Below are 13,190 nucleotides of genomic sequence, written 5' to 3'. Positions count from 1 at the left end.
AGACAAAGCATTAATACACTCCAAATTCATTGAATTCCTAAAAAAGATTACACGAAAAGACCTGAATTGAAACTCAAAGAAATTTCCCTGAGAGAACCAAAAAACAAACTCGAAATGAACCAGGAATGGACTGAAAAATTCGAAAAACGCCATCAAGAAAATGTATTTTTGATCAATCACCCCTTTTTTCTCTTTACTTCAAAACTAGATTTAAAAAATCATGCATAGCAAAAATATAGAATAAAAAATCGATTACGCAAAAGCAATTTTAGTAGACATTACAGGAAAATTTTCAGCTTATGTAATGTTAAAGTTAGGCGAAGACCAATTAAAACACTTAAAAATGGCTTTGAGAAACCCCATTGACAAGATAAAGTAGTCACATTTGCAAATGAGCCGCGCAACCTCGAAGTAATCTCAAAGACATCCCCAGCAAAACCACTTTGCTCCGCTTCCCTTTCCAGCGTATCCAAAATCACCACTAAAATTTGACATCAAAATGTGTGGAAATATTTGTTAAAAAAGACACCCCAATGCAGTTCACATGCCTTGAATTGTAAACAAAAATTAGGAGCGTAATAATAGAAGATGAGGGCTAATAATTAAGCAAAAAGCACATTCGGTTGTTAATACATGGTTACGATAAAAAAAATAATGTGAAAAAAGCGGCGTGGACGGTTGCGGGCAAAAGCGATTAGCACTAGGTGCCACAAAATGTCTCAGCAGTCTATTATACTCCAGAAACGGGGAATCGCAATGGACCAATCAGAATTAAGTACTGAACCCTCACATTTCACACAATAAACGTTCATTTGAACAACAATGGGTGCTAAGCCTCCTCCCCCGTTTGCGTATCTGAGAATTGTGTGTTGGTTGTGACGAGTGCGCCAACAATAAAATCAGTTGTTAAAACATGGAAAAGGACTGTGTATTATGGTTTAAAAAAATTAAACTACACTGATCCCAAAAATGGGATGTTCGAATAGCTCCCACCGAATATAAGTACCAAATAGTGACCACAGCATTTTTTCAGTTAGAATGTTTTTTTTTGGCAATTTATAGATAGCTACACAAATTGTACAAGCCAAAACCATCCGAAATACTTCATCCTGGCATAATCCTTAATCTGCCAAACTCTTTTATTAGAGTGTATGAATTAGACAAAAAAAATTCTGTTTGAGAAAGCACAGCAGGAAGAATAAGTACGATATTTGTTTTAATAATTACTAATGCAAAACAGAGAACATCCGTCGTTTTTGTAATATTGTGAATGCGATCATTGAATATAAATATGGGGATACCATAATAAAGAGGAGGGGATACGAGGGAGAAACGCATGTGGAGGTGGAGCGCAAAAAAAAACCCAGAAAAAACGCCCTTTCATTTCTCGCAGGGCCTTGTAAAATAAGCAAAAATCTGGCTTACGTAGCTCTTTCTTTGGACTTCAGCTCCATTAGAATCGAGGAAGATGAGTGTGACCGTTGAAGGACTTGTGAGCACTGTAGGATCACCGCTGATCAGTGCCAGTTCCATAAATTTGGCATCGGATCCCTGCAAAAAAACCCTTTCAAAACTGAAATTATGAATGTGGAGATTCAGATAACCGAAATTTTAAAGTGTACCCTGGATATTAGGGGATTTAACTCTTGCAAGAAGAACGTGCGTACAAGTTTGGACATGAGATTCATAACAAGTTTCTCAACAATTTCCAGCTTTCATGGTGTATCAATGATTCTCACTACTAACGGCATGGACTCGCTTTCAAATTTGGATTAATGTTGCAACTAAAGAATCTGCAAAGATGAAACCGAAAACAAAAAGTGAAAAAGGTTAAATTAACGCATGCTATGTTGATAGGACTTTATGTCGCGCATTAGTGAAACAAACAATAATCGCTTTGAAGACAAAAGAACATACTGTTATAGTGAAAAGGTACTCCACTTTCCCCTGTCCCTGCAGAGGAATCGCTGATTCAGCTCTGGGCACTGTGATCTCATCGTCAACACACACATACGATGAAGTACCTGGCAATTATAAAACATGGTTGCTTTTTGAGACGTAAAGACAAGTTTAGTAAATCTAAATGCCTATCATACAAGGTTTTATTAGAGAGCGCCAATTTGTTTGCATCAGTTATTCTGTTAAAACAGCAATAACCTCTCGCCAAAAACTACCGATAAATTAGTTTGCATTATTTGAAAATTGTTGTCTTAACTTTTCATATTGCCTTTGGTAGACACACGCCACGCAATCAAAAGCAATTAGAAACATCATACATCCGTCAGCACTAAAGAGGAAGTGAAATTACGATTATTTGATGTCTCATGCAGACAGACTTTCCAAAGAAGCTTACACTTGGAAGTTTCTCCAGAAACAATCTCGTACATGTGGGTGACTTAAAACACTATGTAGCATTAAATTTAGTTAAGAAATTAATAAACGTAATGCAATAGGATCGTTCTTTCAGTGAGAAAATGTGTACAAAATGAGCAGGATGCATTGCAACTCAACTCACTTTGAGAAACGGACGCAGATTGTGACAAAGAAGCACTGCCAGACACAGACACTGAAGGAGAAGCAGATGCACTTCCTGATAGCGAAGGGGAAGGTGAGGCAGAAGCGCTGCCTGAAGCCGAAGCTGACCCTGATGCGCTTCCCGATAATGAAGCTGATGGCGAGGCGGACGCACTTCCCGACACTGAAGCGGATGGTGAAACAGACTGACTTGCCGATACGGAAACTGAAGGCGAAGCGGACTCACTTCCCGATGCCGAAGCCGATGGTGAAGCAGAGGCACTTACTGATACTGAAGCGGACGGTGAGGCAGAAGCGCTTCCTGAAACCGAAATGGACGGCGAAGCAGATGCACTTCCGGATACTGAAGCTGACGGCGAGCCAGAGGAACCTCTTGACACGGAAGCGGATGGTGAAGCAGATGCACTTCCCGAAACTGAAGCTGATGGTGAAGCAGAAGCACTTCCAGATACTGAAGCCGATGGTGAAGCAGAGGCACTTCCTGATACTGAAGCGGACGGTGAGGCAGAAGCGCTTCCTGAAACCGAAATTGACGGCGAAGCAGATGCACTTCCGGATACTGAAGCTGACGGCGAGCCAGATGAACCTCTTGACACGGAAGCTGATGGTGAAGCAGACGCACTTTCCGAAACTGAAGCTGATGGTGAAGCAGAGGCACTTGCAGATATTGAAGCCGAAGGTGAGGCAGAAGCGCTTCCTGAAACAGAGACTGACGGCGAAGCAGAAGCACTTCCAGATACTGAAGCTGATGGTGATGCAGAGGCACTTCCAGATACTGAAGCTGATTGTGATGCAGAGGCACTTCCAGATATTGAAGCCGAAGGTGAAGCAGAAGCGCTTCCTGAAATCGAAACTGACGGCGAAGCAGATGCACTTCCAGATACTGAAGCTGATGGTGAAGCAGAGGCACTTCCAGATATTGAAGCCGAAGGTGAGCCAGAAGCGCTTCCTGAAACAGAAACTGACGGCGAAGCAGAAGCACTTCCAGATACTGAAGCTGATGGTGATGCAGAGGCACTTCCAGATAATGAAGCTGATTGTGATGCAGAGGCACTTCCAGATATTGAAGCCGAAGGTGAGGCAGAAGCGCTTCCTGAAATCGAAACTGACGGCGAAGCAGAGGCACTTCCAGATACTGAAGCAGACGGTGATGCAGAGGCACTTCCAGATACTGAAGCCGATGGTGAAGCGGAGGCACTTCCTGATACTGAAGCGGACGGTGATGCAGAGGCACTTCCAGATAATGAAGCTGATTGTGATGCAGAGGCACTTCCAGATATTGAAGCCGAAGGTGAGGCAGAAGCGCTTCCTGAAATCGAAACTGACGGCGAAGCAGATGCACTTCCGGATACTGAAGCTGACGGCGAGCCAGATGAACCTCTTGACACGGAAGCTGATGGTGAAGCAGAAGCACTTCCAGATACTGAAGCTGATGGTGATGCAGAGGCACTTCCAGATATTGAAGCCGAAGGTGAGGCAGAAGCGCTTTCTGAAACAGAAACTGACGGCGAAGCAGAGGCACTTCCAGATACTGATGCTGACGGTGATGCAGAGGCACTTCCAGATACCGAAGCTGATGGTGAAGCAGACTCACTTCCCGAAACTGAAACTGATGGTGAAGCAGAGGCACTTCCAGATATTGAAGCCGAAGGTGAGGCAGAGGCACTTCCAGATACTGAAGCTGATTGTGATGCAGAGGCACTTCCAGATATTGAAGCCGAAGGTGAGGCAGAAGCGCTTCCTGAAATCGAAACTGACGGCGAAGCAGATGCACTTCCGGATACTGAAGCTGATGGTGAAGCAGAGGCACTTCCAGATATTGAAGCCGAAGGTGAGGCAGAAGCGCTTCCTGAAACAGAAACTGACGGCGAAGCAGAAGCACTTCCAGATACTGAAGCTGATGGTGATGCAGAGGCACTTCCAGATAATGAAGCTGATTGTGATGCAGAGGCACTTCCAGATATTGAAGCCGAAGGTGAGGCAGAAGCGCTTCCTGAAATCGAAACTGAGGGCGAAGCAGATGCACTTCCGGATACTGAAGCTGATGGTGAAGCAGAGGCACTTCCAGACATTGAAGCCGAAGGTGAGGCAGAAGCGCTTCCTGAAACAGAAACTGACGACGAAGCAGAAGCACTTCCAGATACTGAAGCTGATGGTGATGCAGAGGCACTTCCAGATACTGAAGCTGATTGTGATGCAGAGGCACTTCCAGATATTGAAGCCGAAGGTGAGGCAGAAGCGCTTCCTGAAATCGAAACTGACGGCGAAACAGATGCACTTCCGGATACTGAAGCTGACGGCGAGCCAGAGGAACCTCTTGACACGGAAGCTGATGGTGAAGCAGAAGCACTTCCAGATACTGAAGCTGATGGTGATGCAGAGGCACTTCCAGATATTGAAGCCGAAGGTGAGGCAGAAGCGCTTCCTGAAACAGAAACTGACGGCGAAGCAGAGGCACTTCCAGATACTGATGCTGACGGTGATGCAGAGGCACTTCCAGATACCGAAGCTGATGGTGAAGCAGACTCACTTCCCGAAACTGAAACTGATGGTGAAGCAGAGGCACTTCCAGATATTGAAGCCGAAGGTGAGGCAGAGGCACTTCCAGATACTGAAGCTGATGGTGAAGCAGACTCACTTCCCGAAACTGAAACTGATGGTGAAGCAGAGGCACTTCCAGATATTGAAGCCGAAGGTGAGGCAGAAGCACTTTCCGAAACCGAAACTGACGGCGAAGCAGATGCACTTCCGGATATTGAAGCTGAAGGTGAGCCAGAGGAACCTCTTGACACGGAAGCTGATGGTGAAGCAGACGCACTTCCCGAAACTGAAGCTGATGGTGAAGCAGAAGCACTTCCAGATACTGAAGGTGATGCTGATGCAGAGGCACTTTCAGATATTGAAGCCGAAGGTGAGGCAGAAGCGCTTCCTGAAATAGAAACTGACGGCGAAGCAGAGGCACTTCCAGATACTGAAGCTGATGGGGATGCAGAGGCACTTCCAGATATTGAAGCCGAAGGTGAGGCAGAAGCGCTTCCTGAAACAGAAACTGACGGCGAAGCAGAGGCACTTCCAGATACTGAAACTGATGGTGATGCAGAGGCGCTTCCAGATATTGAAGCCGAAGGTGAGGCAGAAGCACTTCCTGAAACAGAAACTGACGGCGAAGCAGAGGCACTTCCAGATACTGAAGCTGATGGGGATGCAGAGGCACTTCCAGATATTGAAGCCGAAGGTGAGGCAGAAGCGCTTCCTGAAACAGAAACTGACGGCGAAGCAGAGGTACTTCCAGATACTGAAGCAGATGGTGATGCAGAGGCACTTCCAGATACTGAAGCCGATGGTGAAGCGGAGGCACTTCCCGACACTGAAGCGGACGGTGAAGCAGAAGCACTTCCTGATGCTGAAACTGACGCTGAGGCGCTGCCAGAAATGGATGGGGAAGGTGACACCGATAAGCTTCCTGACACCGAAGCGGATGGAGAAGCTGATGCACTTCCGGATGCAGAAGCCGATGGTGAGGCACTAGAACCTATAGACACACAATCTGGTTAACAGAGAAACCAATTTATAAAAACGCATATCGTAATAAAATGAAATTTTAAAAAGTAGGCAAAAAATTTTGTCTGGCAAATAAAACTTCTAAGCAAGCACCAAGAACAAAAAACGCCTGCCGCTTCTATTCCTGATGCTTCCTGATTTTTCAATCAACAATTTATGATTGCACAATTTATGTTTTTCCTTTAGTTGTCTCCGAATACCTTTCAACTAGAGCGCAAAACAGCGTTCACATTATCTCGTCTCCTGCAATTTTACTTAGAAAAAACCAATATGAGAGAGCTGAAAAGTCATCATCATCATCATCATCATCATCATCATCATCATCATCATCATCATCATCATCATCATCATCATCATCATCATCGGAGTTGTTGAGGCACTTCTTCTAGAACTCTGAAGGTAAGAACTTCTTCTAGAACTTCTTCTAGAACTCGTCGAGCTCAATGGTAATAGTGCTGTTGAAACAGATGCGTTTTCAATTTTTTCTTGAAAACAATAAGACAGTCTGCTGATCTGTTCTGCTGGTAGTTGATTCCACATTTTTCCTCCAATGTGCTCAAAGGCCTTACAACCATTAGCAGTCCGTTTTTTTAGGGCATATAAGTTTTCTTGATTCGGAAGATCTTTTTCCAGTCGCAAGTTGGAAAAGCTTGAGGTAAGGAAGTAGACGTTCTGTGTTGCAGGGGGCTTTGTAAACGCAACACAAAAATTTGAATTTTACTCTGCTGTATTGTTAGTTCAAGATCGTGCATGTGAAATGAGGTACTACTAGAGCAGTGAAGACCACAAATAAAACGGCAACAAAATTTTTATCATTTCTGAAGTTTCTGTAGGTCTTTTGCACACACACTCCAGCAAGTAAAAAATTGCAGTAGTCCAGTCTACTTAGTACAAAAATTCTTATAAGCATACGCCGACTTTCGAAATTCAGTTTTCGCAATTGAAAATAGCAGGAAGACGTAACTGCTGCTATATGTTTCCGGTAGTTTAAGCTTTTGTCAAGATATACCCCCAATAGATTTCAGCTCCGCTTTTATATCAAGTGTTTCGTTTAGCACCTTGACACGTTTCCAACAAAATGTTGACTTGACTGTTTTAATTAAGACTAGCTGTTTTGTCTGGATGTAATTTCAGCCCTGCTGAGGCAAACCAATTGCAGAGAACATCAAGTAGCCTTTCCAGTTTTTGGTGAGTAGCTTGATTGTCAAATTTTTATTCGAAACATAGAAGGGTGTCGTCTACATACACTTGGTATATTAATTCATTTTCATCACGAAGATCACAAAAAAGTGTTAGAATCATGTTAAAGAGAACAGGGCCCAATGTTGAAGCTTGAGGATCACCAACGTTCAGATACTTGGGTTTAGAAAGACAAGATCCAATAAGCACAATTTGTGATCTCTGATACAGGTAATTTTCCAACCATGTTAATAATGTTACAGTAATTCCAATACGATTGTGACAGACTTTTAGAAGAAGCTGGTGGTTAATAGTATCGAAAGCGGCTTTTAAATTAACGGAAGCTACTAGGACGGCAGATTTACGGTCTATTGCAATATATGTCCAAACTAGTTTTTAGAAGAGCTCTTTCTGTAGAGTGATTCGAACCGTAGGCTGACTGCATTATACTCAGTAATTCATTTTCTCCAAGTAAGACGTTATTTGTGTGTGTACCACGTTTTCAAAAACTTTCTCAAAGCAAAGTAAGTTGCTGAGAGGTCTAATTACTAAGTATTTCCACGTCCAAAGACTCTTTCTTGAGTTTTAGTTTGAAAACTGCATGTTTAAGCCGACTAGAAAAAACCCAAGTGGTAAGAGACTTATTAATAAGTGACAAAACATGAGGAAACCAGAGGTTGCATAATTGTTTAAGTGCACTGGTGGTGAGAAGATCATTGAAAGATGATGCATTTGACAGACTCAGTACAACTTCTCGCAAAAATTTTAGATCAATTGAAGTAAAATTCGTTTACTGAGACTGACACTGTTTGACAGGGAGATTCAGATCCACATTTAAACTGTTCAGAATTTCGTCAATAAAGTAATCGTTAAATGATTCTGCTAAACAATCATCTGAAGCATAAGTAGGTAAAAATCAATTATTTCCAGAAATAATCTTGTTGACTTGACGAAATCGTTCTTTCATTGTCTTTTCATTCAAATACTTGATTTTATTGCAGTAGAAGATTGTTTTCTTTTCTTGCATGACTTTTCGGTGAGAGGTAATAAAAATTTTGTACTCTGTCAAAAATATGGGGAGCTATCCTTACGTTTCTGTCTTTCATATTTACGTCTCTTTCATTTCAATTTTTTAAGTTCATCGTCAAAAAATGGCCATTTTCTAACATTGGCTGTTTAAAGTTGAGGAGGATCATCGTGATCGCAGATAGATTCAATTGAGTCTATTATGATAGAGCAAAAGTCATCAATATTTTCAGGAGGGTGTAAAAGAGAAAGATCTAAAGAGGTGGAAATGTTCGAGATTGATGGAAAGTCATTTTAAGAATGAGATAAGTCGTGTGGCCAAAAATTTCACATCAATAATCAAAAAATTTACCCTGCTAGAATTAAACAAAAAGCGTTAGGCAAGCAATTCCGTCAAAATTAGATGAGAAAATGCACAAAAAGAAGATTTGAAGTGAACGTGAAGACATATAGTCGAAAACAGGCACTATCAGCCCTCGCTATCGCAGCAATTAACAAACTTTCACCAAAATATGATTCGCACATGATAAAAAGTAATGGAGAAGAGGTATAGCTTTTTGATTGGCAGAACGGTTTGCTCTCGTTTGTTTACAGTTTAAAAACATATGCATCTATTACTCTAAACGTCGGCATAGCAATACATCGGCCTGATTATGAGTCAACAGGAAACAAAAATGTGTTTCAGTCCTCAGAAAAACAATAGGGAAATCTGTGAGATATTTAGGTGACAAGTGGAGGAATACGTAAATGTATGTGTTCGGGGGGTAGACAGTTTGAGGGAGTGCGAGTAAATACGTGTTAGGGGGAATGGTTTGGGTTGATAGGTGTGGGTAGAATTTTTATTTGGTGGAGGGAGTACGGATTGCAATGGTATCAAAATTGATAGTTCTCGAAATAATTCTCCCCTTGAATATTACCAGAGTTTATTAACTGCTCACAAGATACACGCAAAGTGCTCAAAAAGTTCATTGCGAAAATTTTCGAAATCAAGATCAATGGTCGAAAAAATCTAAGTTTAAGTCATCAAAAGATAAGTTGAACTAAGAAAATATAGCCAGTAGAACAGCGGAAACTACTCAGATTCGTAAAATATAATCTTTAAACTAAACATACTTTTATCAAAAATATCAAAGAAAAAATTTAAGTACCTTAGAAAACAAACGAAAGGAAAGAATTTTAAAAAACAGACACGTCTTTTAGTTTAGGAGTGTGGAAGTGGTTGGACGTGTTAAAGGTTTTTGCGGCTCTTGGCGAGGTCTTGCGGACCAGTCGGAGGGGGATAGGTAAGTTGAGTGAATGGAGGGGGTAAAATAAGTGAGGGATAAGTAGGTTTGAACATGGGAGGGGGTAGGTTGGAGGGGGCGGTAATGTTTGGTGTTTGTTTGTGTGTGTGTGTGTGTGGGGGGGGGGGGGTTGACCTTGAATAAAACCAGAAGTCAACGTTCTAAAACGAAAGTTCAATTCAAAAAAAAATTGCTTCAGCAAAAAAACCTGTAGAATACCATCACTCTTCTTCGAGTCGTGAAAAACGATAAAAAAATATGCCTTTGCCGTTGATTAGTAAACGAAGGCTGCAGTCTAGCAGATTGCCGGAAAGGTTGCCAAAGATATAGACATGCATGTCGTATAACAGAGATAGAAATATTTACAGATATAAGTTGAAAAAATTATTTCCACCGCTCAAAAAAAAAAAACATGAAAAAAACATTCGGCGACAAATTAAACATAACCGGCTGATTGCCGGAATAGCTGCGAAAGAATCGAATTAGGTGCCGTATAATAGAGATGGAAAAAATATAGAACTAAGTTGAAAAAAAATTGACGCGGCTCAAAAAGCTAGTTAGAAAACATGCAGCGAGAAAATAATAAAACTTGTTAAAATTAATTCCGCAGAAAATTTTTATTAGGGACCTGTACTGCACATATGATTCCTTTGACCTTAAATTAATTCAAATTGAAATTAAATTTTAAAATGCAAAAGTCATTTTATAGAATGAGGCAAGTCAAGTATGATCAAAATCTAATCTCACAAATGACTTAAAAACTATGCTAGAGAGAGAGAGAGAGAGAGAGAGTGAGAGCAAAAAGACGTCACGTGTGCAAATGCCGTTAGTGAGAGGAAGGGGTCCTTCGGAAAAAATGATTTATTCAGCATTGCTGTGTGAACACATGTAAAACGAAAAAGAGCGTCAAACGAAGAAACAAAAAAGCAGAGCAGGACAAGTCCGGACGTACAATTCAAACATCTTTCATTGACTAAACAAAAAACATAGCCGGAAAATAGCCGCCGTTGACGCACTTGATGCACATTGAAACAGAAAAAAAGAGACAAATTGACTGATTTCTTTCTGTTTTCTTTTCAGTTTCAAAAACTGATCTAATTTTGCGTACAGTTTCAGTAGAATTCTGAAACTACATTTAACTCAACTTCTAAACTGAAAGCTAATAAGTTTAATACTGATATCATCAAGCAAACACTAATGAACTTTGATAACCTGATTCTCAATGAGTTGAAGACTAGATTTTATCAATTTATCCCGTCTCTTTTGATTTTGCTCCTTTGACTTTGACCGTATTCACTACATTGAGTAATTGAATGCATGAAAGAATTTAATATCCATTCAGTTCAAACAGTGAGTAAAGTAAATCAGAAGTTAAACGTGAAAAACGTGATTTATGTAAAACGAAAAACGTGATCAAAAGGTAAAGAGAATTAAAAAAAAACAAAAGCACCTAAATAATAGCTGTTTGAGAGGTTTATGATGGCTATTAACTAATCCTAGAATGGACTATGAGTGATTTGGGAAAACCATTAAAAAATCAGATAAAAAATTTTAAAAAATGAACATCAATGTCAAAATGCCGCATGTGAACAAAAAACCACCAGCGAGCAAGAGAAAATTGGTTCAAACAAAAAACTAGGCTTAGAATGAACCATGCATGGATTGGGTAAACCATTAAAAAATAAATCTCATCCAAAAAAAACAGTAAAAATCAAAGTGAAATTGCCGCATATGAGCAAAAAACCACCATCGAGAAACCGAATTTTTGTTCAAACACTGTTTTCTCACTCTACTTCAAAATAAGAGTGAAAAAATTTCACGCCGCAAAACCACTCGATTTTTCGCTCCACTTCCTGTTTCGGCGTGACCAAAATCACTACTCCAATTTGACTTCAAAAATCATGAAAATGTGTGAACAAGATTAACTCTCTAGACAAATGCTCTCAAGACAATCGGCTCGGATGACTACCGTCTTTTTGAGATCAGCACGCTCTAACTTGTCTGGAGCTTCGTAAAAATAGACAGGTATTGATAACCACTAGAAAAATCAAAATTGAGTTGTACGACAGCACCAAGCGCTCATTTAAAGTGATTTTATTGTAGCAAAGAGCCAGGGAAAAGCACGCTCATCCAATGACTATATTTATTTCTTAGCGTATGTTCAGAAGATTGACCTAAAGACTCGTTTCCACATTCATCATGAAAAAAAGCGGTTTAGATCTCAAAAATATTTAGCTATGTACAAATCACTCGTGAAATTCGATCATTGGGGGGCACTAAGAAAATGGTTTCCGGGCATATTAAAAGGATAGCCAAGTCCTTAATCCCAAATTGAATTTTGGTTAAGAAGTCCCAAAAGCACGTATTAGAACACAATTCGACTAATGTCGGAAGAATTGCTCTCGAACGACAGGCGGGTAGAAAATTTCTTGACCATGCCGGTATTCCAACCCTTGACCTACCGATCCCTAATCAACAGCACTGCCCACTGGGCCATCAGACACTTCTCTTTGTTTTGCTGCAACAAATTTATATTAGCAACAAGCTTTACTTCGGGATGAGAGCAATAGAGATCACTCGAAAAGAAAGAACGAAAGCGTGAAAAAGTCACTTGAGAAGTCAAAGAATGTTCTAGAAGATGAGCGTAAAATGGTCAAGCAAAAAAATTGCATAAAAAAGACCAACACGTTTACAATAATTGATATGAACTTCGTTCAAGAGCAATTAATTAAATCTGAAAGTATTATAGTGGAACGTTCACTTACCTCCACAATACTCGACTTCAAGCCTGTAGAACACAGGTTGTCTAAAATCGAGCGGTGGAAAGACGTTGTCCACTACATTATCATCAATTGTCAATGTGATCTGGGAAGTGGTGATGGCAGAAACACTATCAATGGGAATCTCCAATGGTTGGGCTTCCAGAAGACTCAAGTTCTAGAAACCATTCAGTGTAGTTCATTACAAAACTTGTAGCAATTTTATTAAACTTACTATACAAAAATATTGATCAAGTCGCAAAAATAGCTTTTAATCAAAGAAACGCTTTCTAAAATGGTCTCCGGAATGTTAATTGTTTATAGATTAAAAAAAAATTAGATGTTTTGTATAGACGTTATATGCATAACTCTAGTTTTCATAGTCTCCGACAAAGATTTTTCTAATCTTTTAATCAAAATTAATCACTCTTTGATGCTGAACTTTTTAATGTTCAATGTCAAATAGATCACTGCATTATCATGTTTTTTAAATGCACCATAAGTGTACATCCTGAAGGACGCTATTCAAAACAAATATTAGCTCCTGTAATTGAATCTTAGAGGAAAGTCCAAATTTGGACGCATTGTCAATCCTCATAAGTTTCTTACTGAAATTAGTTGCGTCACTGTATTATGTATTAAACAACCTGATTAAACCAGCTATCTTGTTCATGCATATACTAGCCATTAAACTAAATTTTGATATTGGAAAACACTAACCGCAGAAGTTGTTCCCATTACCGTCTGACTATCATCCAAAAATCGAACAATCACTGTTACAGAGTCGAGGCCGTATGGCCTATAATTGGGGCCCGCATAAGCCAGTTGAACGCTCATCAACAAGGAA

The 13,190-nt window shown here is 40.3% G+C and overlaps 1 protein-coding gene across 28 annotated transcripts in view; it reads right to left on the bottom strand.

The window, feature by feature from the left end:
* Positions 1-13,190, bottom strand: part of LOC142337853 (uncharacterized) — a 232,282-nt gene that overhangs the window by 210,453 nt on the left and 8,639 nt on the right. For all 28 annotated transcript variants that reach the window (XM_075387410.1, XM_075387418.1, XM_075387416.1 and 25 more), the window contains exons 5-9: positions 13,064-13,190; positions 12,350-12,521; positions 2,516-6,067; positions 1,918-2,024; positions 1,426-1,551 (exon numbers count right to left, since the gene is read on the bottom strand). The exon at positions 13,064-13,190 is cut by the window's right edge and continues 2 nt beyond it. In XM_075387410.1, the coding sequence (XP_075243525.1) occupies positions 1,426-1,551; positions 1,918-2,024; positions 2,516-6,067; positions 12,350-12,521; positions 13,064-13,190 (4,084 nt within the window). The remainder of the gene's footprint in view (positions 1-1,425; positions 1,552-1,917; positions 2,025-2,515; positions 6,068-12,349; positions 12,522-13,063) is intronic.

Source organism: Convolutriloba macropyga, chromosome 4 (genome assembly GCF_964194025.1).
Source record: "Convolutriloba macropyga chromosome 4, txConMacr16.3, whole genome shotgun sequence".
NCBI classification, from domain to species: domain Eukaryota; kingdom Metazoa; phylum Xenacoelomorpha; order Acoela; family Convolutidae; genus Convolutriloba; species Convolutriloba macropyga.
The sequence above is the reverse complement of the archived record's forward strand: the minus strand, read 5'-3'. Positions and strand labels throughout refer to the sequence as shown.